The sequence below is a fragment of the Homalodisca vitripennis genome, chromosome 1 (assembly GCF_021130785.1).
Source record: "Homalodisca vitripennis isolate AUS2020 chromosome 1, UT_GWSS_2.1, whole genome shotgun sequence".
Classification (NCBI taxonomy): Eukaryota; Metazoa; Arthropoda; class Insecta; order Hemiptera; family Cicadellidae; genus Homalodisca; species Homalodisca vitripennis.
Genome location: NC_060207.1, coordinates 118626132 through 118654100, shown reverse-complemented (window position 1 = coordinate 118654100; position 27969 = coordinate 118626132). Strand labels below are relative to the sequence as shown.

The following is a 27969-nucleotide window of genomic DNA, read 5'->3' as shown; positions in this document are numbered from 1 at the left end:
CAATGCCTATCCCTGCGTTGGAAAAGCTATGGGCATTGCAAGAATGCCCGCACCTACACTCCCCTTGAGCATGTGGATTATCGTGTCAGTATCCCTGTAAAAGTACATATAGTTTAGTTATATTTTAATCTCGTACATAATAATTAGTACTGATTATTGATATAAAAACAATTTATATTATTTCAGGATTCTAATGAACTTTGATTTAGTGCAGTGTATAAGCCACTGTTTTACAAGCTTTAGAATATGTTTCTATTTATATACCAAATTGAACTTCAGTACCTATGTACTGAAGTTCAATACTTAACCCCAAGCAAGCCAAGGATATTGATAGCCATCATGCAATAAAAAAGTGTTAAGATCAATTAGAATGATAGATGTCACCATCGCACCATATAACACTATAGCCAATGTAACAAGTTAAATAAATGCTGATCTTTCGTTTATTACATTAAAACGTCGGAGTGAACAAAAATGTTTCCTTTTAATCATTGTTTATTGGTTTAATAGAGTCAATGTGTATGCTATATTACTGAATTTAAAGGGGTTTTCTACAAGAGAATATCAGAAAGTAAGGGTATTTATTATATTATATTTTATGCTCTTTTATATTTAGATTATACTGTTAATCCAATACATATAATTGTAATCAAAACATTAAAAATCGAATTATCAGTAAAAAAAAATTACGAGATAGGTTTCTTGATTTTTCTGCTGATATATGGATTATAAAACCGAGCGTACTGCATCCCTTCTTCGGTGAAATATTCTGAATCCAATTCTACGAAGTCTACAAAACTGGAACAAAGAATGTATTAGTTTCATATGGTTGCACAGATGTAGTAAATATATCAAAATAAGAATAAACTGTAGGCGAATCACGAGACGGTCTCTCCTTCCTTGCATATCGGCAAGTTGAAGGCACCATCCACCCCTCTGCAGAATAATTGTAATCAATTGTAATGTTGCATAGAATATGTCATTTCGTATGGATCCAGTCCTATATAACAATTACAATGTTGATTGAAATTGTATGATTTTTCGCACCACATTTCATTACATAGTTTAAAGTTTTCTATTACTTTAAAAAAAAACTTAAACTGTAAATTAGCAACTGTAAGGAAATTAGGTTTCGAAACTAAACCAAACTTTATGTCCAAATATTGCTTTGTTTCGGTTAACAGTGTACTTAAGTAATAACTTTTAAACATTCTATAGTATTACTCTACAAACACTTGCGGAAAGTCAAGATGCTGCCAAACCTTGTTTCATCTAGATAAAACGTTTTAGCCCTACTGTCTAAAAGATTTTATCTTGTGTAAATCTTTAGGATACTTGCTCCATATAACACTGTTCAAACTCTCATTTGAATTCTAATTGTGTTATAGCTTACTACCCATGGTGTAAGCCTTACTACCAAAGTTAGTAACTTAGTTACTACTAGTTAATTACTTTCAAAGCAGTACAGAATGCCATAACATCGGCTGTAAAATCTAACAAAAGGGGAGCGCTATTCAATTAATAAACCAGTTAATAAAGCTAATTTCCATGTACATTTTCCGAACATATGATATATCAAAATGCCCAAGAAAATCTATTGCACAAAACAGGTTAGCTATCACTGTCAGAAATATGATGTTTTTCGAGTCAGACGAACCAGACTGATGTTATCTAAGTGTTTGGTAGAACAAATTGAAGTTAATTTAATTCATGGTTTTGAATAGTCCTTTAATGTACTCGTATTAAAAGATTAATCAATCAAAATGTATTTAAAATCATTTAGCCTCTAGATGTACAAAGCGTATTTGTTTTTTCATAGAAAATGTCATGATAATTGCTGGAGTAATAGATATTCAGAATTGGCAGTCAACCTGTCAACAATAATTGCAGGATAAGGAGGATAATGCTGCTAACATCATGACATTGCAGTTGTATAATATGCAACAAAAAACTATTTCTATATTTTCTGACAAACACTGGGCTATCTCTTATGAAGCACAACGTAATGGTATACAACCCGGTTCTTCTCTAATTTGAGCATGCATCATGCAGTGTCTCCTATTAATTCTGCTGTGTGATGCAAAGGTCTAGGACGTGAAAAACATTAACAAGATGGTAAAAGTAAAAAACTATTCAAACTACACGCTCATTGATGGTGATATTGATCGGAATACTTAATAGACCAAGAAGATTGTAAGAATATGATTTGATTTTTTGCCTGTGCGAAATGGTTTTACTGCATTTGAATATAATGTATGCTGATGCATTATGATATTTTTACAGACTTTTAGAAACCCCTTGATTATGAACAAGAAATAATCCTCTCGTTTTACAAATGGAAAGAAACTGTTCTATCTTTTCTAGGTGTCAGATGAGTTCAGTTATTATACATCGACAAATTAACTAAACCATCTCATAAACAGTAAGAGGGTCTTTAAAAAAATACCAATGTGCGATTTGTCACAAAAATTCATAAACTATAGTGATATTAGTTTAATCCAAAATGGGTGTACATGCCTGCTAGTCGGGCTAATAAGCCCTTTTCTCTTCTTTGGGGTTGTTGTAACTGCTGGAGAGGGTTCAGATGTAGAAACCCCTCGATCCTTCAGTTGCTTCAGCCATCTTCTTAAGAAGTTAAAATTTAATGATTTTATACACCTGAAAGTAAAAATAAATACATATTAGAATTATATTCTGTGTTAGGGCATTATCAAAGCATGGTTTTATAATATTATACATATTCTAGTATTTGGTTTTTAAACATTAATATGAATAATTAACATTATGAGTAATAGTTAAAAGTGGAATTTAAAATGTATTGGAAAATATCAGCCATTTTTCTAACTACAACAATTCAAAACATATTTATTTCCATTAATAACCATTTAGTTTTTGTTGTGGGTGCACTGATGCGCTATTGTTTAAATGATGCACAAACCTGTAATGAAGCTATGGTATAATTACAAGTTCAGGCTTCAAAGATTAATTTATTTCATAGAGTTACTATTAATCTGAATTTGTAGATACGGTACTAGATTACTTGGTGTGAAATTTACATTTTTACCGTAAAATGGACTATTTTGGCAACACACTGCAGGGGTCAATGTTTGTATTCTACTAGTGACAAACGCACTGAACAACTGAAGAGAACAAAAATAATAAATTAGAAATACATATAAAATAAGTCACTTCTAGAAAAACATTACACACATTGATATTGATTTTTTGCTCTAACTCGGGGAATATATAGCTAACCAGACAGATCCTCCTTTTGAAGAAAATATATTTTGTAACAACTTGCTTCACAGTATCTATAGATAGTGATATAATGGCAGGCTATCTCTTCTAAATTTTAACAATTAAAACAAATATATCACTGATATTACTTAATGAGAAAAATATTTTATTCATTGCTACTCTTTATACCAAATGGCGGTGAGAGCCAAGAGCTCAATACACATATATTTCAATGGAAACTCCATCTTGTGATTCAATAAGCATAGATTATAAATAAAAATTAGAGCCAACGCTGTTTGAAACACATTTTCTTTTCACTACAGACAATTTTAGACAAAAAATTTAAAAAATTCTCAATTTTATAACTAATTAATGTCTCTTAAATTACAAGACTTTTCTTGTATAAATGTATTGTCCGTACTACCCCTTCAGTTTTCTTATAGAAATTACAAAAAAATAAAATGAAAATAAATAAATAGATTGACATAATTACTGCTCTTTACTATAGATTATTACTATTAAAGATATAATTTCTTTAATTATTTGTATTGATTCAGGAATTTACTTTGGAGAGTATTAAATCTAACAAGAAAATTATTTCTGTTACATTCTACTGTTTTTATGGATTTTTATTGATGTCAAATCTCTGTGAGGCTATAATTCCATCTTTCCCAGTAATGAGATAACAACTGCTATTGTTTGACTTGATTGTTGCTGTGCAAACAATTTAGGCTAATTATTTGGTGGATCACAATATCCAGTTACGATTTCATAATTGATGTTATTAAAGCAGCTATTTAAATCTTGTGGATATAATAGTCATTATCAAAGAAACAAGTGGGAGACAGGGTACTTACTTGGAAATATTTTAATTTTAATATTATATATGTACAAGTAAAAAAATAATGCCTAAATTTACCAGGGTTACGTTATTGGGTTTATTTATGACTATGTCTGGTATTTTGTTGCCATATCCATAGAGTACTGACAATATTATAATAGTTCTGAAATAAGTCTTTCTCAAAGTAGTTCTAATTCTTGATAAGCCTAGTTCAAATGTGTACTCGTACTCGTGAGATATCGACATTGTAACAACAAAGTCAAAACATGCAGCTTTATACAATTTATAAAGTAGTTAATTTTACAAGTCGGTGCTCCTTTCGCACTCCGTCATATCCTCCACGTGCAGAGATAATTTTGCACGAAATTTTACATTAGAATAGGATCTTAGTTAGCTTAGAAGTTGAGAATAGGAAATTAAATCCATCACTTCAGTAATACTACCTTGTGCTCTTTACAAAGAAAATATTTAATTATATTATAAAGAAAAGATTTAATTGATGATATGGATGCGTTTTGAAAGGACATTTTGGATAAATCCATGTGTGACTTTCATGGATTTACATATGCAATCTGTGAATCGCAATGGATAATTCGTATATCGTCAGTATAATTCATTCATTTATTTTTTTTTATTCATACACCTTTACAGAGGCGCAATTATGGTCACATGGCCCTACAATGGTATAGCCATGCCTTATATTGTGTGGGATATTTATTTATCATACAAATTTGAATCCTGGAAAATTTGTAGATCTACATAGTTTAGAGTTTTAATATATGATTTCGTAATAATAAGGTCGCACTTCCCTCTAATAATTCCATCGACATTTCAAATAATGTAGAACATTAACTCTGGGACAGTTTTTGCAGTCCCAAAATGGCCGTTTGCATCTTAATGGTTGCTCGGTCACGAAAATATGAACTCAGCGACCTACCAGCATGTCCGATTAGAACCGCCACACGGTTCACAAACCTTTGTGGATCTCTCTAATAATATCACTAAAAGCTTATAGGACGCATACGAGTATTTACTGGAAGAGTATTCAGCTAATAAAATGTATATCTCACTTTATTACTATGTAAACAAGTTGTATTCCACTTTTTTCAAATATAGGCCAATAAATTAACACCAATTCGACAACACATATCATTCCAAAACACACACTGGCAGTTTTAAAAATTTCTTAATAAGACTTGTGTTTTTATTCTGAAAACTATCAAAACAAATAATTTAGTCTTCCCACACAGCTGATATAAAAGCTTGAACCACTTTTTTCGTTAGTTGTATAAATAAAAACAAACCTTATGACAGAAAAAATAATATAAAACATATACATAAAAAAGTCTTTAATTGGTACAGTGGTAATCCAGAACTATTTACGTAATGCTGTACATAATACAAGAATTTCTACGACCGAAAACAATCAGAATTTTTTATGTGGTGAACTGTTCTATTATAACACCCAGGTTCCTACAGGTGCGATAAAATAATACACCGCAAAAAGTTGTAGCTGACGCTTAAATTTATGTAGATTTCATGAGCAAAAAATTATCTTTTTTATACTCTTAGGACAAGAGGTTGAAGACTGCGCTGCTTCCGGAGTGACAGGATGGGCAAGACTTAGCCGAGGGCCTACCCTTGGGCCGTTTGTTGTTCATGAGGATGAATTTTGGGCATTAATCTCAGTCATGACGTCTCCTTGGAAGAAGGGGAGGCCAGCTCTGTACCAGCCTCTCCAGTCAAAGCGGGCAGGAGTGGGCTAGCCTAACATTTAGGCTTAGCAATTGCCTTTGAGGAACCATGTTGATTAATCTTATTATTATTTGTACATGTTAACCTAGGTACTTTTCTCAGGAACCGCTTGACTTAGACAACTGAAAATTTGGTACACTTATAGAACTAACGTTGTTACACAACTATACATATACAATTTGTAATATTTTACTCTAAAATCTTTTATAAAATTGTGTGTTTAAGATGTTGAAAAAGGCATGTGAAAAAATAACACAAATTAAAAATAAAGCAAAAATTTTAAAATTTGTATATGTCCAATTTTGCTCCAACGCATTCTTCTCACCTTGTGGAAAAACTTCTCGACGCTTAACACGCCATCCCCGTACTATTTCAGGTTCTCTACAAGAAACAGTGTTATCTCTAGTTGTTACCTTATTTAAAAATGCACTTTAAAGGGTATCGATTTTAGAACAGGATAATTTAAAACACGATAGTTCAACTGAAGTGCATTCTGAGAGAGGTCATTGAGGCTTCTTACCAAAAGTGTACATGGTAGTAGGAGGGCTAGAAGCAGTTTTGAGTCTCAAGGACACTGTTATTTGAAGAAGATTAAATTCTATATTTAAGTTTCGAGCTGTGGAAGCAGGATTTATTCTCCAACACTAATCGACTGGTACAAATTTTACTTCATCAAATTTTACTTCATCAAATTTTTATTCTGTAAAAAAGAATTAGAGATTGTTGAAAGGATTTTTTATACAGTCATTATTCTGATGTTTTTGATTTCACTTTAATAAAACAATTTTTAACGCACTTTTCGTGGTTTACATTATTGTTGTATAGTAAAATAATGTACTATTTGAACATATAAATCCATATAAATTTTGGCAAAAATCAGTGCATCCATAAGTTGTTCAGGTTAGTTTGGCAAAATAGTTTTCCTTGGTACATCGTCCTCTTGATTCAACAAGAATAATACTGGTTCAAAATTTATCCAACGGGATATCCATTCCAATTTAGGATAAAATCCGTTACCTCAAGGCATTTAGAGTAGTTTTGTATAAACCCGTTAGCTCTGGTATCCGTCACTATTTAGTATTTTACTTGCCAGCTGTATTACCGAGGTATTCGTGATAAAATTTAGAATTTTGTTTGTGCAAAAATTGTGCAATAGGTAGAATAGCTAAAACAAAGTCAATGCCTATCCGCTGTTTTCAGGAAAAAAAGTGAGCTAACTTAGTTTTCCAGGCTGAAAGAATTTTGTACAAAGCTTTGCATTTCGTAGTTAAATTTCGAGATCAAAATATGTTTACAAAGAAGAAGAGACAGCATTTGAAATATTTATTAAAATCAAAGTTTCTTCAGATGCATACCTAATTTAACAAGCAATTCATCTAATTAGCTCAATTCATAAAAGTTCTTGATAAACAAAGATATACAGTGAAAACTAATCTGTAGACGCTCATGAGCTGATGTAGGTGTGCAGAGATACATAAGTGCCGAGAATCAGCACCGCGATACCCATCAAGATGAAGAATATGTCCTTGAACAGGATGTAGTAACAGCACCCGAGCTCGTCTGGCCAGAGAGTGCAGAGCTCCAATAGGAAAGGAAATGCCATCCCAAGAGTGGACAGGCAGAAGGCCCCGACCAGAGAGATCATGATGTCCACGTGCGGGATAAGTAAGGCTCCCAAAACTGTAACAAGTTTCCGTAATATAAATCGGTTATAAACCGTTTTCACAATAAAAAATAATAAAAGGTTTTTGTTTTTGCGCCTGAGTAGACTTTCTATTACTTCTAACAAAGGTTTCTACATCCATTGCATTAATCGTCCGAAACAAGAAATTAGACGAGTCACCTCCTTCCTTACTTGATAACGTAATATGTATTTGAGGTTAATAGTGTATGCCAATCCAGACATACATACGTAAGGTGGAAACAGTATTAATTAGCTGTGGCAGAAGATCTAGTCACTAGACAAGGGTGGTTAGACGAGAGTTTAGGCTATAAAAATGTACTTTTATCCTCCCTTATTGGCCTTCCTGTCAGTTATGGATCACACTCCTTTTTAAATAGGCCATCAATGGACATATTGTACTATTTACAGCTTGAGCCTCTTATTCTTGATGTATTGTTCTTAAAAGTGCAGTTAACACCAATTGTTTTTAATTCTTAGTAGGTTATAAATACAATGTAGGTTGTGGTTCAACGTACAAGTGACGAGAACGACGCCAGTTCTCAATGTGTATTCCACGTAGCATTCTAAATTTTCATTCTTAATGTGTGAAATAATGTAGTTGCCCCACAGTATCTCAAGGTAGACGTAACTAGGGTATGGTTCAACTTACAAGTGACGAGAACAGCGCCAGTTCTCAATGTGTATTCCACGTAGCATTCTAAATTTTCATTCTTAATGTGTGAAACAATGTAGTTTCCCCACAATATCTCAAGGGAGACGTAACACTGGAGGGGGTGCGTGCCGTAGATTGCAATGGCGTAGATGCCCTCGGTCGTCAGTGCTAACCTGTACATATGAATCAACAATTAATACAATTTAATTGCCGTGTAATATCTCCGGAAAAACACAATGCTGAAGAGGGTTAATGCCTTAGATTGCAATGGCGTAGATGGCATTAGTCGTCAGTGCTAATCTATTATACGTATCTACAATAAACGCAACAGTACCATTGTCATTTAATATCTCCACGGAGAATTCACATTCACCAAGGGAACGTCGTAGATTGTGACAGCGTATATGTCCTAAGTCGTAAATACTAACATGTTTATAGGAATCTACAATAAACGCAACAATGACATGCCATGCAATATCTCCATTGAAAGTAACATTTAACTAGGTGAGTGCTGCTGTAGATTGTGATAGCGTAATGTCCTTAGTTACGACTACTAACGATTAAGGACTAGTTCATACAAATCTACAATAAACGCAATAATGTTATTGCCATGTATATTATCAAATAAATAAAAATGAATGGCGAAATGTGTTGGTAAGCGCTAATCTCGATAACGGCTGGACCAATTCGGTTAATTCTTTTTATAAAATGTCCATTGAAATCCGAGGAAGGTTTTTATAGGGGTAGAAAAAGTTAAAAAAAGTTACCTGGAATATTTTGGAATCCAGAAAAAATTGTAGTTTTTATGTTTCATAATTCAAATTAAACTGGCACTAAACAGCTGTTGACAGCTATAGTTCGACAAACTTTCTGAAAAATCTGTTTACATTTAAATTTTATCGATAATAAGTAAACAGTGCTTGGTCGGTAGTGTAATGCAGATAGTAAATGAAACATTAATATATAAATTTTACTCCAGATTGCGCCAGAGACGAATTAAAATCATCTAATGCATTAAATACTGTTATAAAACTAACTTTAATGAACAAAGTTATGAATGTTTTCAAATATGTGACTCTAAACTGGTGGGGTTTCTTGACATTTTGATATTACATTTTAACAATGGCTTATGGAAAAACAGAGAAATGAATACTAACATACCTCAACGATTCATTCTTTCCCTGGCTACAGTCCAAAAAACAAGTGTAACCCAAAACGTTAATAACGATTATTTTTAATGTTGCATAACCTTAATAAGGATTTCTCCCTTATACCAAAAGTACCTAAGAAATAGGTAGGATATACACTGTATATATATATACATACTATATATATATATATATATATATATATATATATATATATATACATAGTCTCTCAGAGCAGTTTCAAAAGAAAACTACAAATTTTTAATGTAAAATATTTCGTTGTAATTAACAACTTGCCAAGTACACTTTTAAAACATACACAGAATAAAATAAACCAAAACTGTATATATATATATATATATATATATATATATATATATATATAATATTTGTAGTGAATTACTTTACAATTAAAACAAATTGTTTTTAAAACATTGTCACTATATTTCGGTGAAAACCGTCTTCAGGTGCAAAAAATGTATAAAATATAAAAATATAAAAGAAAACAGTACAAACGAAAGTAAATAAACAGTGAATAAGTAATAATAATAAATACAGATGACATGAACTAAACAATTGTTCCATATGTTGATTTCAAATTTAGACGTTTTTGGCTAAGTTATCTGATGTTGAGTCCATGTGGAATTTTGCTCTTTAAAACCAATTGGTGTGCTTGTTCTAATGTTCTGAGGTAAATTGGGTTTGAATTTGTATGTACTTGCCGAATAGGTTTGACTGAATATGTATTTTCAAAAGTTTCATTGTGATTTATACCATGAGTCACGACAGTTTTCTTTAAATCTTGGTGTTTATAATCAAATCGGTGTCCTGTCATTCTTGTCTTCAAGGTATTTGTTGTTGAGCCAATATAATCTGCTGGACATTTTTTACATTGAATTTGGTAAATCACATTTTTAGATTCACAAGACAAGTTGCCGATGATAGGATATGTCTTGCGTGTTTTGCTACTAGTGAATTTTGAAGAATTTGGTAACATTTTACAAATCAAACAAACATCTTGGTTTATTACACGGATGTGATCCTTTTTGTTTTGGTATTGATTTTTCATTGGTGTTTGTCATTGGTAATTTAGGTTTGACCAATATATCTTTAAGAATAGGAGGTCTTTTAAAGATTACTCTAGGAGTTGTTTTTAAAATATCATTAGTTGAACTAGAATTTTGTAAGGTATTAAATGCTATTTTAAGAATATTATTAATTTTGTGAAGCCCTGGATGGTATTGAACTATTAATTTTGGATCACTGTTTTCAAATTTAGAATGTAGTGTTTTCTTTTTTACATTAAGTTTATCTTTAAGTAATTTTCGTGGATAACCTCTTCTTAAGAATGCCTTCATAATATCGTCAATGTATTTTTCCAAGTCATTTGTATTACTACATAATTTTTGAGCTCTGCATGCTAAACTTTTTGGTATATTCCGCTTGATATGGACTGGATGACAGCTGTCGTAGTTTAAATACTCCAAATTATTCGTTTGTTTTACGTTAATTTTGCTTTTTAAATGTCCATTTTCAATAAATACTTCCATATCTAAAAATTTGACTGATGTTGAAGACGTCTCAAATGTGAATTTTAATTTGCTAAAATTGTTTAAATGTTCTAAAAAGTTGGTTAAATTATTCTTCCCATGTGTCCAAATAAAGAAAATGTCATCAATAAAACGTTTCCAAAATATAGGCTTGTAATTTTGACTGTTGAGAAAATTACATATATATATATAATTTCAATAAATATTGAATCGCAAAAAGTACTTGCTCCGCCGGGACTCGAACCCGGATCTTTCACTTGCCGGGTGAATGTGCTACCATTACACCACAGAGCCCTCACTTTTTACAATTCAATTACTTTGTATTTGGCCGTTTCTTTCACATATGTGTTTAAATAACCAAACTAACATATGATCGGAAGACCAAATACCTGTCAAATGACTTCTATTTACATTCATTAAATTTATATAAGTGGCAATAGCCTAATTTAATTTCAATAAATATTGAATCGCAAAAAGTATATATATATATATACACACAGAGTGTACATAAAGTCCTGCACAGGTATAATATTTTCTGAACGATAACAGATAAATCGACAAGATTTGGTACATCAACACTACACATAAAAATCTACTTTTTGAAGAAACTATTAGTTTTCTGTAATATCATGGGGACGTCCCGCAAGGAGTCAGAAGGAAATCTTAAATAGAAGCATAGGTCAATATGCACATCATTTTAAAGGGCTCATCTAGCAGAGTTTAATGCCGCAAACCGCACTCAAAAAGATTGATCCAGTACAAAATTTTATTAGTAGCCATAACCCCTAGTAAAGCAAAACTGCAACCAAACGGATACTGCAGCTAAATACTACATTATGCTTGTCAGTTGTACAAAAGTTAATTATGTGCGCGCGCGCGCGCGCGCGTGTGTGTTATTTCTATGAAGAAGTAACACCTAGGAAGGTAAGTGCCATAGATTGTGTTGGTGTAAATGCCTCAGTAATTACTACTAACGTGTTGATTCAAATTATAAGTTTATACACAGTTCCTCATAAACTGCGATGAATTATATTTCTTTTGCATAATTTTTATGACTAAAAATCACTCTGGAGCCTCAGGTATATTTGTTGATATACAACTAGTTCTGTGCAGTGCCATGGTTGGAACTTGTTCTCGTCACTCTGGAGCCTCAGGTATATATGATGATGTACAACTTGTACTGTGTAGTGACGTGGTTGGTACTTGTTCTAGTCACTCTGGAGCCTCAGGTATATTTGTTGATTTACAACTTGTTTTCTGCAGTGCCATGGTTGGAACTTGTTCTCGTCACTCTGGAGCCTCAGGTATATATGATGATGTACAACTTGTTCTGTGTAGTGACATGGTTGGTACTTGTTCTAGTCACTCTGGAGCCTCAGGTATGTTTGTTGATTTACAACTTGTTTTGTGCAGTGACATGGTTGGATCTTGCTCTAGTCATTCTGGAGCCTCAAGTATATTTGTTAATGTACAACTTGTTCTGTGCAGTGACATGGTTGGAACTTGCTCTAGTCACTCTGGAGCCTCAGGTGTATATGATGATGTACAACTTGTTCTGTGCAGTGACAGGGTTGGAACTTGCTCTAGTCACTCTAAAGCCTCAGGTATATTTGTTGATTTACAACTTGTTCTGTCCAGTGACATGGTTGGAACTTTGCTCTAGTCGCTCTGGAGCCTCAGGTATATTTGTTGATTGACAACTTGTTCTGTGCAGTGACATGGTTGGAATTTGCTCTAGTCACTCTGGAGCCTCAGGTATATTTGTTTAAGTACATTTTGTTCTGTGCAGTGACATGGTTGAAACTTGCTCTAGTCACCCTGGAGCCTCAGGTATATTTGTTGATGTACAACTTGTTCTGTGCAGTGACGTGGTTGGTAATTGCTCTAGTCACGCTGGAGCTTCAGGTATTTGTTGATCAGTCATGTTTTGTTGTTTGTCATGATTCTGGCGAATTCATTACCACATCCCAATTAGCTTTTCGAGTGCGCAGCATGGGATTGACGTGAGGAGGCGCTGTATGATTCACAAGATCATAAAATTCTTTTCCTACATTGCCCTTATATAATATTTAGTATTTAATATTTTTGCCTTGAATTGAAATCACTAAGACACACCTAGATCAAACTTTATCTTATACAAAATCTATTTAACATTAATTTTGGTATAAAATACTTACCATTCATCTTTTGGTAAGGAAGCGATGATTGTCTCCTCAATACCCTTCCCATATTTAATGTATCCAAAAAATCCAACTGCAACGTATAAGGAAATAACCGCAGCAAGGCACCACGGAAATATTCCTCTCTTTCCCAGAAAGTCTTGAGGTGTTTTCATATTGTGCTCCAGTGCGATGAGCTAAAATAGGAACCGAATTAGGCTTATTTAAAAACACTATAGTACTACAAAGTCACATTAAATCGATGTTGTTCGTTACCAAATTAACGCAGTAGAGCTTACCACTCCAACAGCTTCGAGGGCGAACAGAACCGTCCCGACGAAAAGAGGCCAAGTCTTGACGGAAGACACCATGTTGGTCTCCTCATACTTGAATGGACCAACTGCAAATATGTAGTAGAAACAGAATATGAGAGCTATCACCTCGAGAATGTTGGCCGTGAACGAGACAGGAGTCAGAAGCTTCAAGTTGCGGATGTAGTTGATGAGAACCACCGGGATGAACAGAACTAGCAAGTAGACACGGTCGTCTAGATTCTCCACAACACGTGGCTCTGCTATCTGGAACATTGAGAAATTATACCGGAGGATAAATACTTCGTGTACAAAGAGGAAAAACTATAGTGTGGGGTATGATTTAGTCAAATAAGTTCCACCCCGCTGTAGTATGATAGCGACAGTTTAGATCAATGAGCTTTGCTAGGCACTATATAGTAACTGTAGCGCAGTGCAATTCTGTTATTCCACACGAAATCTGTTTGTAGAAAATATATATCCTATGTGTAAATATGTTTTCATTGCATGTATGTAGAAGTTCAGTTTAAATATATAAAACTATGTTAGTTAAACAATAAAGAACACATTATATCTGCTGGAAAATTTTACTCTCCCTCCACATATTTCCCTCTGTTTTTCTGGATAGTTGATTGTATAATTGATGGACCAAATGTGATATTTATATTAAAATAATTTATTTCTCAGTTAACATCCATTGCCACACGCCAATTGTAAGACTGGCAAGTGGAATCATAAGCATTAGACCCTTGTAACTCTAATGTCGATGCAGTATTATGTAAGCAATTTAGTAGTTCTAAAAAATAACTTCTTTTAACTATAAAGTGGGAAAAATATAGTAAAACTTGCTAATTAAGACCAAATATAAAAACATTTTAACTGAATTAATTTGTACAGTTTTAAATGTCATAGAGGAATGAACTTACTTGGACGGCACCAAGGACTACAGTAACCGCCTCCACTTGATAAGATCAGTCATTGTATTACAGTTAACAAAGCGAGTAAGCTAGAGGAGCTACTCATTGAGAATTCGCGAGGTACTCGCACAGATCTTTCCACTAAATCTCAGTCTTTCTACAAACATCACATCACGTTTGGAATACCATGGCCATTTAATGTCGTAATAATGAATTAATATACAACATACCTACGACAAACCTTCATTGAACCTTTCTTCCATTGCATACAATTCTAACTTCGGGAGGAGACAATTGCAAAACTATATTCATAAAAAATACGAGTAACTTATGCTTCTTTTTAAATTCCACCCAGTTGTATAAGGGATAAGAAATGATCTGATCTACCTTTATGTAAGTGACCGTTCTCTCCTCTGTTTTTCTCGAAGGCAATGCCTTTATCAGAATTGTGAGTGATCAGGCAGTTCGGTGCTAGTAAAGTGACTGGCCGTAAACAAAAAAAGTGAACTGTGCATGAAGCAAAATGTGAAATTCTCAGTGACATAGGAAGTTGACATATGAAACTTACATGTTTCAATGAATGTGCGATAAAAATCACGTATGCTGTACATATGCCAAGTTGGTAAGTGACAAGGAAGAAATCCACCATACACCTGAAAAGAAAAATTGTAGTGAATATTAATATTATTTTAATATTTTAATAATATTTGACTTTATAATAATCAGATATAACAATACGAATTTTCATTAATCCAGTTTTTAGTAGTTGTTAAGCCAATCTAACATATCGAAGCCAAAACGTTATGACTTCTAAGACTGGATACTATTGTTGCCGTTTTCATTTACATAACGCTAACCCTGAAATGACTAGATTAATCTTACACGATTACGTTATATCCTTAGTAACTTAGTTTGATAAAACTGTACAAATTCTGAAAATGTAGCACAAATAGTCAATTATTATTATACTATAAAAGAATTTGACTAACTTAAAGAGCCAGTTGCTCAAGCATAGGTTGTTCAAAATACATCACATTTAAAAATATTAAATTATTATTATTTGTAATACTTTATTTTGGTAGGAATGTAGTCATTAAGCAGTAAAAATATAGCATTTCAATTGCTCATTTCTCTTATCATTAACAACTAAAAAGTTACTTGATTAGGGTTAATAAAGATAAATAATAAAGATTTGAATATATTCAAAATTCAACTTTTAGATGAACTGTTAAAAATCTCAGGAAGAGGCTCAATTTAAAAATTGGTAAGTACGTATTGATACTTTACCTACTCGTACTATTTTACCCAGCTCACGCCACAAGTGTAAACAAACAGACATTATAACTAGCGGCACATCACTAACTGTACATGTCGAGATTCTGGGGCGCAAGGGTAATTCAATAGGTGTAGTCTACTGTGGGAGATGACTGTTGGATTTGGTGGGGTTCGTTCACTACCAGTCAAAGGTTCTTGCCAGCCTAGACATAATGTTTTGACTGGAGAGGCTGCTTTAGAGCTGGCTTCCCCTCCTTCCGAGGGGACATGACTTGAGATTAGTGCCTCAACTTTTCCTCTGATAGGAGGCGGCCACTACCCCTAACCTTACCCATCCAGAATATCTATCACTCCGGAAGCAGAGCAAAAGGCCTTATAGTGCTATGTGCAATTTTCTAAGCTTCTTGTCCTAGAGAACAAAAAAATCAATACTCGGGCATATTGATACTTCCCCTCCTATTTCAACAATCTCATGCCACAAGTATTACTACTCATACAAACAAGAATCATCGGACATGTTATCACACGCCATTATGAAAAAAGTGTTATTACTCTAAAAACAAACATTATCGGTCATATTGGTACTTTCCCTAATTTACCAACCGTGTGCTACTAGTTTAAATATACAACTCTTAGCAAACTCAATTATGGGGCATATACTTCCCCTCGTTTTCACTTTAGATACTAAAATACTTATTGTAAGAAAGCAGCCTTACTTACGGAGCGAGCCAGGCCAGTTTTCTCAGAGGTCGGGGCCCGTTCAGCAGCCCAATCTTCATTGATCGAGGCAACGTTAGGAATGGAACTCGTAAACGTTGACACTGTATATATTGCATCCTAAACTACAACAGAGTAAACAGATAATAATTTAATACGTTCGTCGTGAGTGTAAACATACGCTATTTACACGAGTTGCAGACGAATAATATGGAGTCAAGTTCTACTTAGAGCTATAAGACAGAGGTTTCTCATATTTTGATGTCCTTCCGTTTGGATGATCTCAGTAAATCTTTTTCTAACAGTAAGATTCCTTTCCTAACTAGGAAAAGGAAAATAAACACATAGAGAAAAGTTTTATTATATCATCAGGCAACATTAAAATTAATTTACAATAATTTGTAACTTTGTATGTTATTTAAACATGCGATTTATTTTGGTCCCATTCAAATTGTTGGTGACCGATAAATACGAGTGTCAAGGTGGAGGGAAAGCGTGGACTTGTAGCCAGTATAGTGAGGCGGCATGTGGACACAACTGTATTACAGGTCAAGCTAATGATGATGGAGAACTCGGGTATATTATATTATTTTCTTGAAAGAGCTTTTCCAATAATATCTGTGAGCATCAGCTTGGGGCAGCTTCTCCCAGCTGGTCGTAACGAACAAAAACGCCCCTTGAGGTAGTAAATAACCATAAGTAAAAATAAACATTCTAATTCTAGAGAATTTTTGTTACAAGGATTGTGAGTGCGGTGGTAGTAAATTAACGGGAAATGTGCAGTACGCTGGTTATGAGTGAACTATATACGCTATTAGGTTGGTTTTTAACTTATATAACATGCGTGTTTTCATTATCTTTCTGATATGAACATGTAACTAGAAGAACAAAATACTAAACAATTCCTAGTTAAATCACGCAAAGAAGAAACTATAGACACTATTCGTGATTTTGGGGAATTCTTCAAAAGAACCACCTCCCTATCTAGTGTCTAAGCTTCAGACTAGTTTATTTCTTGGCGGGAAAATGCTAAAACACCGGCACATCCGGTGATGAGTGGGGCTGTTACCCTATCCCCCATCAACCAAAATCTCTTGGGACTGCGTTGTCAGCAGCTGTATTGGAAGCAGTGGTTCCCGAACCTATCGATCCCGAGAACCATTAAAATGAACTGTAACCATGGACCATCTCTCAAATAAAGAATTGCATTTAATTATATTTGTTTTTTTACATATCTTATGTATATTATTTATTTATATTATTTTATTTATATAATTATTGTTTATAATTTCTTTACTGACATAATTTATTTATACATGCTGGGCTGGAGAGATTTTAGTTGATTTAAACGTACAACAATATCAAATTCAAATGATTATAGAAGTCGAGATTTTGGATATGGAAAGACGTGAGATTAAAAAAATCTATCCACATGAAATGAATCATCATGTAAAAAACACAAACATTACAAGTTAAATTTAAAATCTATTTTGAAACTAGTGTACGTTACCATCGTATTTATTTTGCTTGACATAGTAAAACGGTAGGTTTTCAATGTGTTGTAACTTACGATTATTGCTCACCAACTTGTCCATGTGAGGTTTAAAAGAAGATATAGCACGCCTAAACGTTGATTCTGACTCAAACTAGTATGTGTTGAACCAACAAGTAGGTTAAAAATCTAAGTAGGTTGAATTTAAAGAAAGATTTATTTTCAAAGCCTTTTCACGTAACTCTAGAAACTCATGTCGTGCTTAGATACAAAATCTTCTAATTCTTCCAGCGTAGGATTGAAATGACTTGAAATACTGATCAAACGAAAGTTCTATTAATTGTTCGTGTTATGGGTGTAACAACTTTAGACGCTTGGTGGACACATATGAATAAATAACCCAATCGTTTCCCTTAATGAGTAAACAGAGAAAAATATTTTTCGAAATGACTTTGGAGAGCTAAAACTATCTGGCAAGTAAGAGGCTATTTTCGATTTCTTTCCTTTAAGAAATAATGCAAACTCCTTTCTCATCTCAAACAGTTTTTGTATTTAGTAAGAACTAAGAGTGGAAAGACCACATATCATCTCATAGAAAACAAATTTTGAATTGAACGAACTACTCTTAATAACGTTATTGTCTCAACGACGATTAGCGACACTCATTCTGTTCAGGACCCAATGTTTGAGACGAGCGTTTCCCGATGGATAATGCAATGACTTACTTGTAAGTCTACACTCACTCCTAATTTTACATGACTTGTATATACGAGTAATTTTACTATTAGTCAGAGCACACTTTGGTAAACATTGATTTAGAGCATTATTCCTTAATGTTGCCGACATCATGAGCCTATCTGTGCTGTCTAGCCACAGTTCGTCCACTGTATATCCACCAGTAGAACAGATTAGGAGTATGAACTATTTATCAGGTCTGCTAATGTTGTTTACCAAATCAGATAAAGAGGCGGTGTTTCACGATGGTCTATATCTCAATTAGCAATACATCCATCTGTTTTGTGAAATGACGGATCATGATGGTAAGATCGTCTAGCCTATCCCGGTGAAAACTATTAGAATCATAAGGAGGAATTTATCAAACATAATTAATTAAAAGAAGATATAACATAATATACCGTTATCAATTTATTGTATTGGTGATGTTTATTTCAGTATCGAATGAACTATAAAAGAGTTCATAGTTCCTTTATAATTCGTTGTTGCAAAGAACAATAGCATTGATTAAAACTAGAATGTAATGAGATTCTGGGTAGTAAGTCACAGCGTTCATTCAAAAACGCTTATCCTTCATTGATATCCTGACTGATCATGTTTTATTTTCATAGTAGACACATAATTATGCACTCTATTTATCCTTCCATTGGACCACAGATGTTAGTATAGCAGGTGATTAGGCGAAGTAATAAAAAACTTTGAAAATGAAACAAAGTTATGTGTTATTTAGGTTACAACTCAGAGAGTCGTTGAAAGGTTGAAAGAAGGTGTGCTGGTAGAAATAATTAAGAGATTGACTGATATTCATGTCCCATGTGAAAATACTTGATTATCTCATAATCAAAAGTTTCTAAAATCAAATTATAACCTGATCAATGCTGAAGTCAGCTGATCAGTCTTTAGTTTCCATCTCTAGACAATCGTGTAGTTTGATCAACCATATGTAGTATTTAATGAAAAGCATCAAATTTGATCTGATGTTATGAAATGAGTTGGTTAAGGATGAATAGGTATAGGAATATTATTGACAACTTGATCAGATTTTTGTATAAACGCCCCATCATTTCTTAAAATTTCGATGAAACATGATATCTGATGGAACTTATATTAAAGATTTTCAAATGGAGGAGAGGAGATGGGAAGGCATACTGATGAGATAACTGTGGACTAAGCAGATGGTAATACAGGAGGACGTTCTGATGATGAAAAGGGTAACAAAAATACGTCATTATGACAAGAATTGCGTTACATTTAATATGCAACAGAAACAATTGTGTAATATTAGTATTTGCACGAAAGAAGATCAAAGTAATGTTAAACAAAAGGTTGTTACCAATGTATCCATCGCGTAGATGACGATTATTCCCAACAGCACAGTTCCGACGAGGCCAATGATTATTCCCGAGTTGTCGAAGGCTTTGGGCATCGCCAGTATCCCAGCTCCCACGCTCCCCTTCAGCAGATGGGTGGCTGTCTCAAAATTACTGAAAAACGTGAATCGCTCATTAAAGCACTATTCATCATAAAAAGAAATTAACATCTTTGTTAACACAACATATACGAATTGAAATGCATATTTTTTAGAAGGCTGAGTGTTATCTTCCAGTTGTTTAGCCCAAGTAATTATGCGGTACATTTAGGTAAATTATCTTGCCTTGCATAATTTATTTTAGGACGTCTTCAATCAGTGATGCACTGAAGACGAGTGAGTAATATGATCAGTGCATGCGACAGGTGCAATTTGTGTACACAACAGAAATGTGAATGACGCTTTTCTTTACCACCACCTCACGCCCCACTTTGCTCAAACAAACTGCTCAAATATCGAAATAATTATCGCAAATTGTTTCAGCATCGAATATATCCCACTGGTCCGACAACAGTATTCCAAATTCGAATGTTTCTACCTAATTATGGGATATAAACCGTTCTGGGACAGAAAATGTGTATATGGTTCTCTCGAAAAAGATTATTTTGTTATTTATCTATACATTTTTGTATCTGAAGTGGTATGATTATCTATATTTCTGGACTCTCGTTGTGTCATTTCATCTTCATTACAAAAGTTATGCTTTTCAGTACTTAATAAATGATAAAGTGTGTTTCAGTACCAATAAGGGAGGATGTTAGATCAAGGGTGGGTTCATATTTGAAATGAAGTATAGTTTACAGCAGTTGTTAAAAAAAATCAGTAATAATAGTTTTATCCAAGATATTATAGCCTTTTAGTTTAAATTATTTTGCTCTGGAGGATTGATATTCTGATTGATCCTTCGTATTATTTCACTACTATAGACACCCATACTATGTAGTCTACTATCCGTGGTTTAAATGTGGCTGTTATCCTACTGGATGTGGCAGAACATGTTACCATGGCTTCATATATGTAATAATAATAATAATCAAAAACACGTCACAAAGATGAAATAAAAATAAGTTTTATAAGCCCTTATTGTCGTATTTTAATAATTAAATTTAAAATAACAATAATTATTGAAATATATAACAGAATGGAACGTCATTTTATTGCTAGTGCTTGCTGTTACTATTAAACAACGCAATGCTACCAACACCCACCATGTTGTTTCTTTTGCAGATGTCAACGTAAAAACTGTAAGGTACAGTTATAAGTATGTTTCCAACGTGTATGAAAACATTCATACAAATTGGTTGACTTCAATTATCTGAAGGCTATTTAATAATGTAAACACCTTCGTGGGACACAGGGAATACGATAAAGGTTAAACTTTCACGTGTTTAACTTCATCCGTTTTTATTTTGGATTGGTACAAAATTGACCAAAATTTTTACCTTTAAAGCCTGTAATTCCTTATGGAGTGGTACAAAAGTGTCGTAATGTTATCGTCTTCAAACCCGTTATATTAAAGGGCTGTGACACACACACAAGAGCGCGCGCGCGCGCGCGTGTGTGTGCGTGCGTGCGTAATTAACCCAACCTATAACCAATTTTATTACTCGGATCATAACACTTGAAAATCAAAACTAGTTCGTGCAGCGTTTGTCACTAGCAAAATTTGGAAAGAGAAATGAATTGAAAATTATAATTTTTAATTTACTTGTAACAATAAACATTTGGATGGGCGATCAAGACAGCAATACTCTTTCCTTGCAAGCAGCCAACTTGGTAGTTTACTGAAGGCTCTCCACGCCATATTATGGTTTAGAAGAATGTCGACTTCTCAGCTATATATGCATCAGATAATATAAGTTAATCCATTCTCTATCTTTTTTACACATTCCTCAGAAAATGATAAAGTTTGTAATATCCTTTGAAACCCACGAATTCCACTGATCTCGGCTACCTGCCCCCACCAGTACAAAGTTTGGAAATAATCGTATAGGACCCCTAAACTTAATTCATTGACCCATCATGGTCTATTCAGTGAATGAGTTCCCGAAATTTACTCAAGTTAAACCATACTTACGTAACGGGCTTCTTGATTTTTCTATGTATGTGGGGGTTATAGGATGCAGCTCCTTGTCTTCCCTCTTCTGAAAAGTATTCTGTCTCGAGCTTTTCAAACTCTACAAAACTGCAAATAATATGTCAAAGCTTTTAAACAGCGAATGATATAAAATACACTTAAAGTTTTAATAACAATTTTACTAATGGCTTTCTGTTGTGCGAAAGATAAGAAAATGTACTGTTTACAACATGATTGATACATCCACTTCATTACAGTATAGTACAATACATTTTTCTTTTAAACAACAACTTTAGCCAGTGGTGGAATCATGGGTGTGGCAAGGGCGCAGTTGATCCTCCCCCCCAATATTCTCATTCTTTCATAATTCATTATTAGAAACTACTGTTGTTTATATTGAATTATTTTATGTCAACATATTAATAACAAATATACAGTCTAAAATAATATGAATGTGAAATTAAAAGTAAACAAAAAATTCAGAACACCGTTTGTTTGCTACTTACTACTAACTAATATATAAACACTAACTATAAATTTAAACACACTTTGGGGCTATTCTGAAAGTTTGAGGTCTGTTTAAAGTTTAAAAAACTTAGTAGTTCAATCTTACTAAAAGCTAAATGATACTTAATTGATTATACTAGTTTTTATTTCTGTTTATGGAAGTTACTGACCTGCTCGTAGGACTTATGAAACCTTTTCTTTTAGTACTTGTTTCAGAAGCAGTGCTTTTGACTGCTTGGAATGACGTCGCATCTTCAGCCATCTTGTGCTTTACCAATCCTAAAATATTTTAACTGGTTAACCCTGTATTAAAAAAATATTAAATTTTAATCTTAATAATTAAATATGGTAATAAAAATACCATCAAACAGTTATTAAACTAATATTTCTGTTTATTCCATCTAAAACCCGTTTGAATTCAACTTTTTGAGAGGCATTACAAGTCTGGTCCTCCTGGCTTCAGCTTGTTTTACTACAATTATACTTTGCTCTGAACCAATTATGTGACAACACGTCCCAATTTATAGTATGTAAATTGTGTAACTCTGATATAAACAAGTTTTAGTAATATTTAGTACTAAAAGTCTTGCAGATTTGACAATGTGATATTCCATACATTATACATTTAATTTATAGTAAATTATCCAAAATAATTCTTTATTTTAACTACAAATTATTTCTAGTTCACTTTCAGTTAATAAAATACTTATTCACATCACTACCCAATGTATTCTTATCTAACCTATTGTAATTAATTAATACCTTTATTTTTTCACAAAATGTAGGAGGTTTTTCTAAAAAGATTTAGTTTTCTTTATTCTACTACCTCTTTATTTTATACTGTGATATAATATGGAACTAACTACTTCAACGCTGTGGACTAAACGTTATTTAGTGTTTTCTGCTACATGTTCCAGCTTCACTTTCCTTCTGCTTAACTCAACAGAGCTGGTGTAAAAATAAAATAAATATATCATTCATCAAATAGAAAATTAAGTTTTTAACATGTTGACGATGTGTACCCTATCGGGTATAGGCGAACTTTCACAACTGCCGTTGTGTACCCGGTCGTATTGATTAATTAAGGGGACAATAATTATGATTAGCTATTGCATCAGGACTTGCAAGTATGTAGTTAAAACTATTTGTTATTATACTATTACCTATATTTTAGTGTATTGTATTAAATTACTGATATACTAAAAGAACATTTGAACAGCTCAAATGTTTGGTTCTATGATAAGTCATGTTTTCCTATACATTACCTACCTTTATAAGTAAGAAACAGTTTATAAAATAACAGTACTGTATATATAGGATAAGTGAACTTTCCCACAGTTACCACACTGAACAATACTGTAAAATATAAATTAATATTTGTTTATAGGTAATTTTAGCATAATATTTACTGTAACCTATCTTATTTTTATGATGCAAATGATTCCCACATGTGCTGATATATATATTAATCACCTGTTATTGTTTTTACACATTACATAATTAACTAGGCCAGACTTCTTACAGGCCAGACCCAGATTTACAGTAGGTAAAAAATCAGAACATACTTGTTAGAATTAGTTAAAAAGATTATCTACTAAAAATCGAAAATCTGTGTAATTGATATAAATTTAATTGTATTACATTACTAAATAAAGTTGAACGTTATGTGCTCTTTTACACAGCTAATTCAAAGACAATTTTAGTTATTTAAGTGAAAGTTTTGGGAATATACTAAAAAGATACTGATTGAACATGCAATATTTTGTAACTCTTGTAACTTTGTAACTGTAGAAAGTCTTGCTTTATAACCATTTCCATAATATCTTCTTACTTATCCTAGGGTTTCACTTTTCACATAAAAGTATTTTTAAAAGAGAGCAAACGTTAATTCTTCTCTCAACATTTCCTTATGAACATAAATGTTTATAATTGGCAGCACTTAGTTTCTGTATGTTGATGTTGTATCCATACATGTTACTCTGTATTTGCATACATCTCTGCAACTCTGTCTTCAACATACGTCTTTACAATCCTAAAAGGTGGTAAAGTTGCCTTCTGAAGAGCTATTTGAGATTGAAATACCATAGTGTAGATAACTAACCTGAGTTTTAGACAAATGTTATCCATTTGGTTGTTTTCATAGAAATTTTCATCACATAAGGCAGCTGACAGTCTAACCGTTATATGCTACACGATTTTGTGCATTCAAGACACTGAAGCCTTTATACTTCCCATAAGTATATGGGTAGTACTACTTTCATTAAGAATAAAAACGAGTTTCATACTGTAATCCTATGTCTTATTCAAGACAGCATATGTGTTCACTTCTAATTGTTCAATAATTCCACTGCACGATCTGCATAATTTGATCTGCACAATCTGCATTATTTTGATGTTCTTCTCTATCAAATAAAACTGATCCTGTTGTTGGATATTAACTATATTTAGTAAGTGTAAGATTGTTTTACAGGCAGTCAGAAGCCTTGCTCAAATTGATATATTCATTGCATTCTGCAAGGTCTATAATCACTCTCTGGGAGATTATTTCAGGCTGTATTATACCTTCCAATAAAACTTACGTTGAGTAAAGCAGAAACCAATGTAATCACTTAGCATCTGGAAAACCTCAGGATGTACAATGTCTAGAAGTGGCACATCAATAATCGCAAATGTCAACATGCATAGATATATAGATTTAATTCACCACGGAATACTATGTTAGAGTGGGTGGTGCTCCCTGCCTGCATTAACCATTAGAGATTGCAACAAAGCTTGCTTCCTCTTTCCCAAAATATATTTTAGGTTTAAATATATATATATATATATATATAAAACTGGTGTAGTGCCTACTATATATACTCATAATAGCTGCACAATTTTCAAGGAATTCTTGCGCTTATTCGTTCAATTTTTTCTCAGGGTCAACACTAGTTTTTTAAAATCCTACTGCAATAATGTTAAGATTTGCGCACACACACACACACACACACACACACACACATGCACGCACACACGCGCGCGCGCGCTCGCACACACACACACACACACACACACACACACAAGGTGTTTGAAAAGTCTGGGTACGCCTTAATATTTTACAAACCATAGCAGATAACATCTATAAACTTTGCACAGTGTCATATGGCTATGTAAACTATTTTCCCTTGCTATTACCATGACATGCCAACCATGGGGGGACGGCCTACAGAGGAAAACATGGAAATCTTAAATTAAAGCATGGGTCGAGTTAGTATTCATAAAAAATTTAATTCAAATTAAGTGGTAAGTTAACTATTTCACCAACAAAGAACAATGGTAGAACTTAAGTATTATCCACTTTAACATTTTTAAATGTTTAAACTAATTATTTAAGAGGAACTTGGATGTTTACTATTGTAAAAGTTTCCATTCATGGATGATGTCACTTTCTAATGTATTTTCACAAAGTGAATAAAATAGCATTGCTAATGTGTAACTATGTTAATTCATAAACATAAAGGCGACAAATTAATTTTAGTTTTATTTATTGTGTTATAAATTAATGACATAATTTGCTAATTTAAAAAATTCAGTGAAAACACATCAGTTAGTAGAGTGAAACACCGCCTACCGCATTAGAATACGACGATCCAGTCAGAAATGGCAGCGCATAATATACTTCACAATGTGTACCTAAAACAATCCGCCATTTGATTGGATAAACCTTTTGAGATGCAGTTTGCGGCATTCAACTTTACTAAGTGAGCTCTTTAAAATGAGGTATCACTCGACCCATGCTTTAATTTAAGATTCTCACAGAGGTGTGGGCCGTCCCCCCATGGTTGGCATGTCATGGTAATAGCAAGGAAAAATAGTTTACATAGCCATATGACATTGTGCAAAGTTTATAGATGTTATCTGCTATGGTTTGTAAAATATTAAGCCGTACCCAGACTTTTCAAACACCTTGTATGTATCAAATGTATTCTCTTCATGCAAAAATAAAAATAAAACCAAATATTGGTAAACTCTTTATGAATTTTCGTTTGTCTTTAGCATACTTCTTCAGATAACAATAAATAGTGTATAAATATTTACAAAATTAAATAATTAAACTAACTAAATATAAACAAGAAAAAGAACTGAAATAGAATATTAAACAGTGGAAAATACCTCACAGCTGATGTTTCATCAGAAATACCAAAGAATAAAAAAACTAATTTTATAAATTAATGAATGTTCAAACCTAAAGGAAATTTTGATTTTAAAACAAGTTGATGAGCAGTTTCGCTCCTTCTCAAATTAAATCTATTTATATTTTCATTGGCATGCAATGGAACATTATTGATGCCTTTTAATTTATAACAGTTTTTAATTTTGTCCTGATTATGTTCCCTGGAATGTACAGAGAGGAGCTTGTCATCTCCATGAACAATACTGTAACAGTGACTTGTCATTCTGATACGAAGAGGGTTAGAGGTTTGGCCAATATATTGTTTATTTATTACAAAAATTACAATTTAGCTGATATATTATATTACTTGAATTACAATCAATAGTTCCTTTAATTGGAAACGTTTTATTGGTTATGTTACTGCTAAAATTTTGACTAGAGGATATAATTTTGCATGTACTACAACTTGATTTTTGACAGGGTCTACAACCGTTAAAATTTTTCCCTCGATTTTTGTTTTGTTTGGTCTAGCATATTTTTAAGCTTTGATGGTCATCGAAAGATGACCCTAGGTGGTTTTGAAAATATATCTTTAGTTTCCGATGATGACTGTAGAATATGGAAAGCAGTTTTAATTATAGGGTTTATTTTGTTAAGTCCGGGTCAGAATTTGGTAGTAAATTTAGATTAATCTAGAGGAAAAGATTTGTTGTAATTAAAATTTCTTGTCCTATTAATTTGATTTTTTACAAGTTTGTCGGATTATTTAAATTTTTGAATGTGTTTGTTAATTTGTTAATATAATTTGTGAAATCAGACTCTTTTGCTACATAAATTCTTTGCTCAAATGACTAAACTTTTTGGAATACTTTTTTTACATGTGTAGGATGGCAATTAGTATAATTTAAGTATTTCATAGTGTTGGTATCTTTAACGTGAATTTTTATTTTAAGAAAGCCTTCATCTAAAAACACATCAACATCTAGGAAGGTAATGATTGTGTGGGAATATTTCCAAGTGAAATTTAATGTTGAAAATTTGTTTAGGGAATATAGAAAATCTTTAAGATCTTCACCATGTTGCCATATCAAGAAAATATCATCAATGTAACGTTACTATATATATATATATATATATATATATATATATATATATTTTTTTTTTTTTTTCTGGTGTTGTTGTTATTAAAATGCTTAATATTTTTTACTATATCTTATCTTATAATTCAAATGTAGTAAAATACATAGCATTAAATTACATCACTCGATGAAACTGCTCGTAAGATATCTGACAAGCATCAATCTTCTTTTACCAGGTAGAAGAAAATATATCTTTGTAGAATTTAAGAAAACTGATCAGACCTGATTAAAAACTAAATCTAAGTGACATA

The 27969-nt window shown here is 32.8% G+C and overlaps 2 protein-coding genes across 2 annotated transcripts; both read right to left on the bottom strand.

Annotated features, from left to right (window-relative positions):
- Positions 1-6: 6 nt before the first annotated feature.
- Positions 7-5285, bottom strand: LOC124352760. Its single transcript, XM_046802424.1, has 4 exons — positions 5149-5285; positions 2518-2658; positions 691-798; positions 7-94 (listed from the first exon to the last, which is right to left on the bottom strand). Exons 1-4 carry the CDS (start codon positions 5229-5231, stop codon positions 7-9), a joined length of 420 nt encoding a protein of 139 aa, XP_046658380.1. The 5' UTR covers positions 5232-5285.
- A 1856-nt stretch (positions 5286-7141) lies between these two features.
- Positions 7142-23867, bottom strand: LOC124354196 (proton-coupled amino acid transporter-like protein CG1139). Its single transcript, XM_046804480.1, has 10 exons — positions 23696-23867; positions 22597-22705; positions 21920-22027; positions 19807-19957; positions 16250-16371; positions 14823-14907; positions 13326-13604; positions 13045-13223; positions 8167-8342; positions 7142-7513 (listed from the first exon to the last, which is right to left on the bottom strand). Exons 2-10 carry the CDS (start codon positions 22686-22688, stop codon positions 7278-7280), a joined length of 1428 nt encoding a protein of 475 aa, XP_046660436.1. The 5' UTR covers positions 22689-22705; positions 23696-23867; the 3' UTR covers positions 7142-7277.
- Positions 23868-27969: the final 4102 nt, after the last annotated feature.

What these genes read in the sequence shown, in the direction of transcription:
- LOC124354196 (XM_046804480.1), bottom strand. Translation starts at nt 22,688, where the DNA reads ATGGCTGAAGATGCGACGTCATTCCAAGCAGTCAAAAGCACTGCTTCT. An exon ending in AAACTGGCCTGGCTCGCTCC is followed by an intron (nt 14,908 to 16,249) that starts GTAAGTAAGGCT and finishes TTTTCTTTTCAG; the next exon opens with GTGTATGGTGGATTTCTTCC. An exon ending in TCCTTACCAAAAGATGAATG is followed by an intron (nt 8,343 to 13,044) that starts GTAAGTATTTTA and finishes TCATATGTACAG; the next exon opens with GTTAGCACTGACGACCGAGG.
- LOC124352760 (XM_046802424.1), bottom strand. Translation starts at nt 5,231, where the DNA reads ATGATATGTGTTGTCGAATTGGTGTTAATTTATTGGCCTATATTTGAA. An exon ending in CTTGTTTACATAGTAATAAA is followed by an intron (nt 2,659 to 5,148) that starts GTGAGATATACA and finishes TTTTACTTTCAG; the next exon opens with GTGTATAAAATCATTAAATT. An exon ending in CTTATTAGCCCGACTAGCAG is followed by an intron (nt 799 to 2,517) that starts GCATGTACACCC and finishes TCTTTGTTCCAG; the next exon opens with TTTTGTAGACTTCGTAGAAT.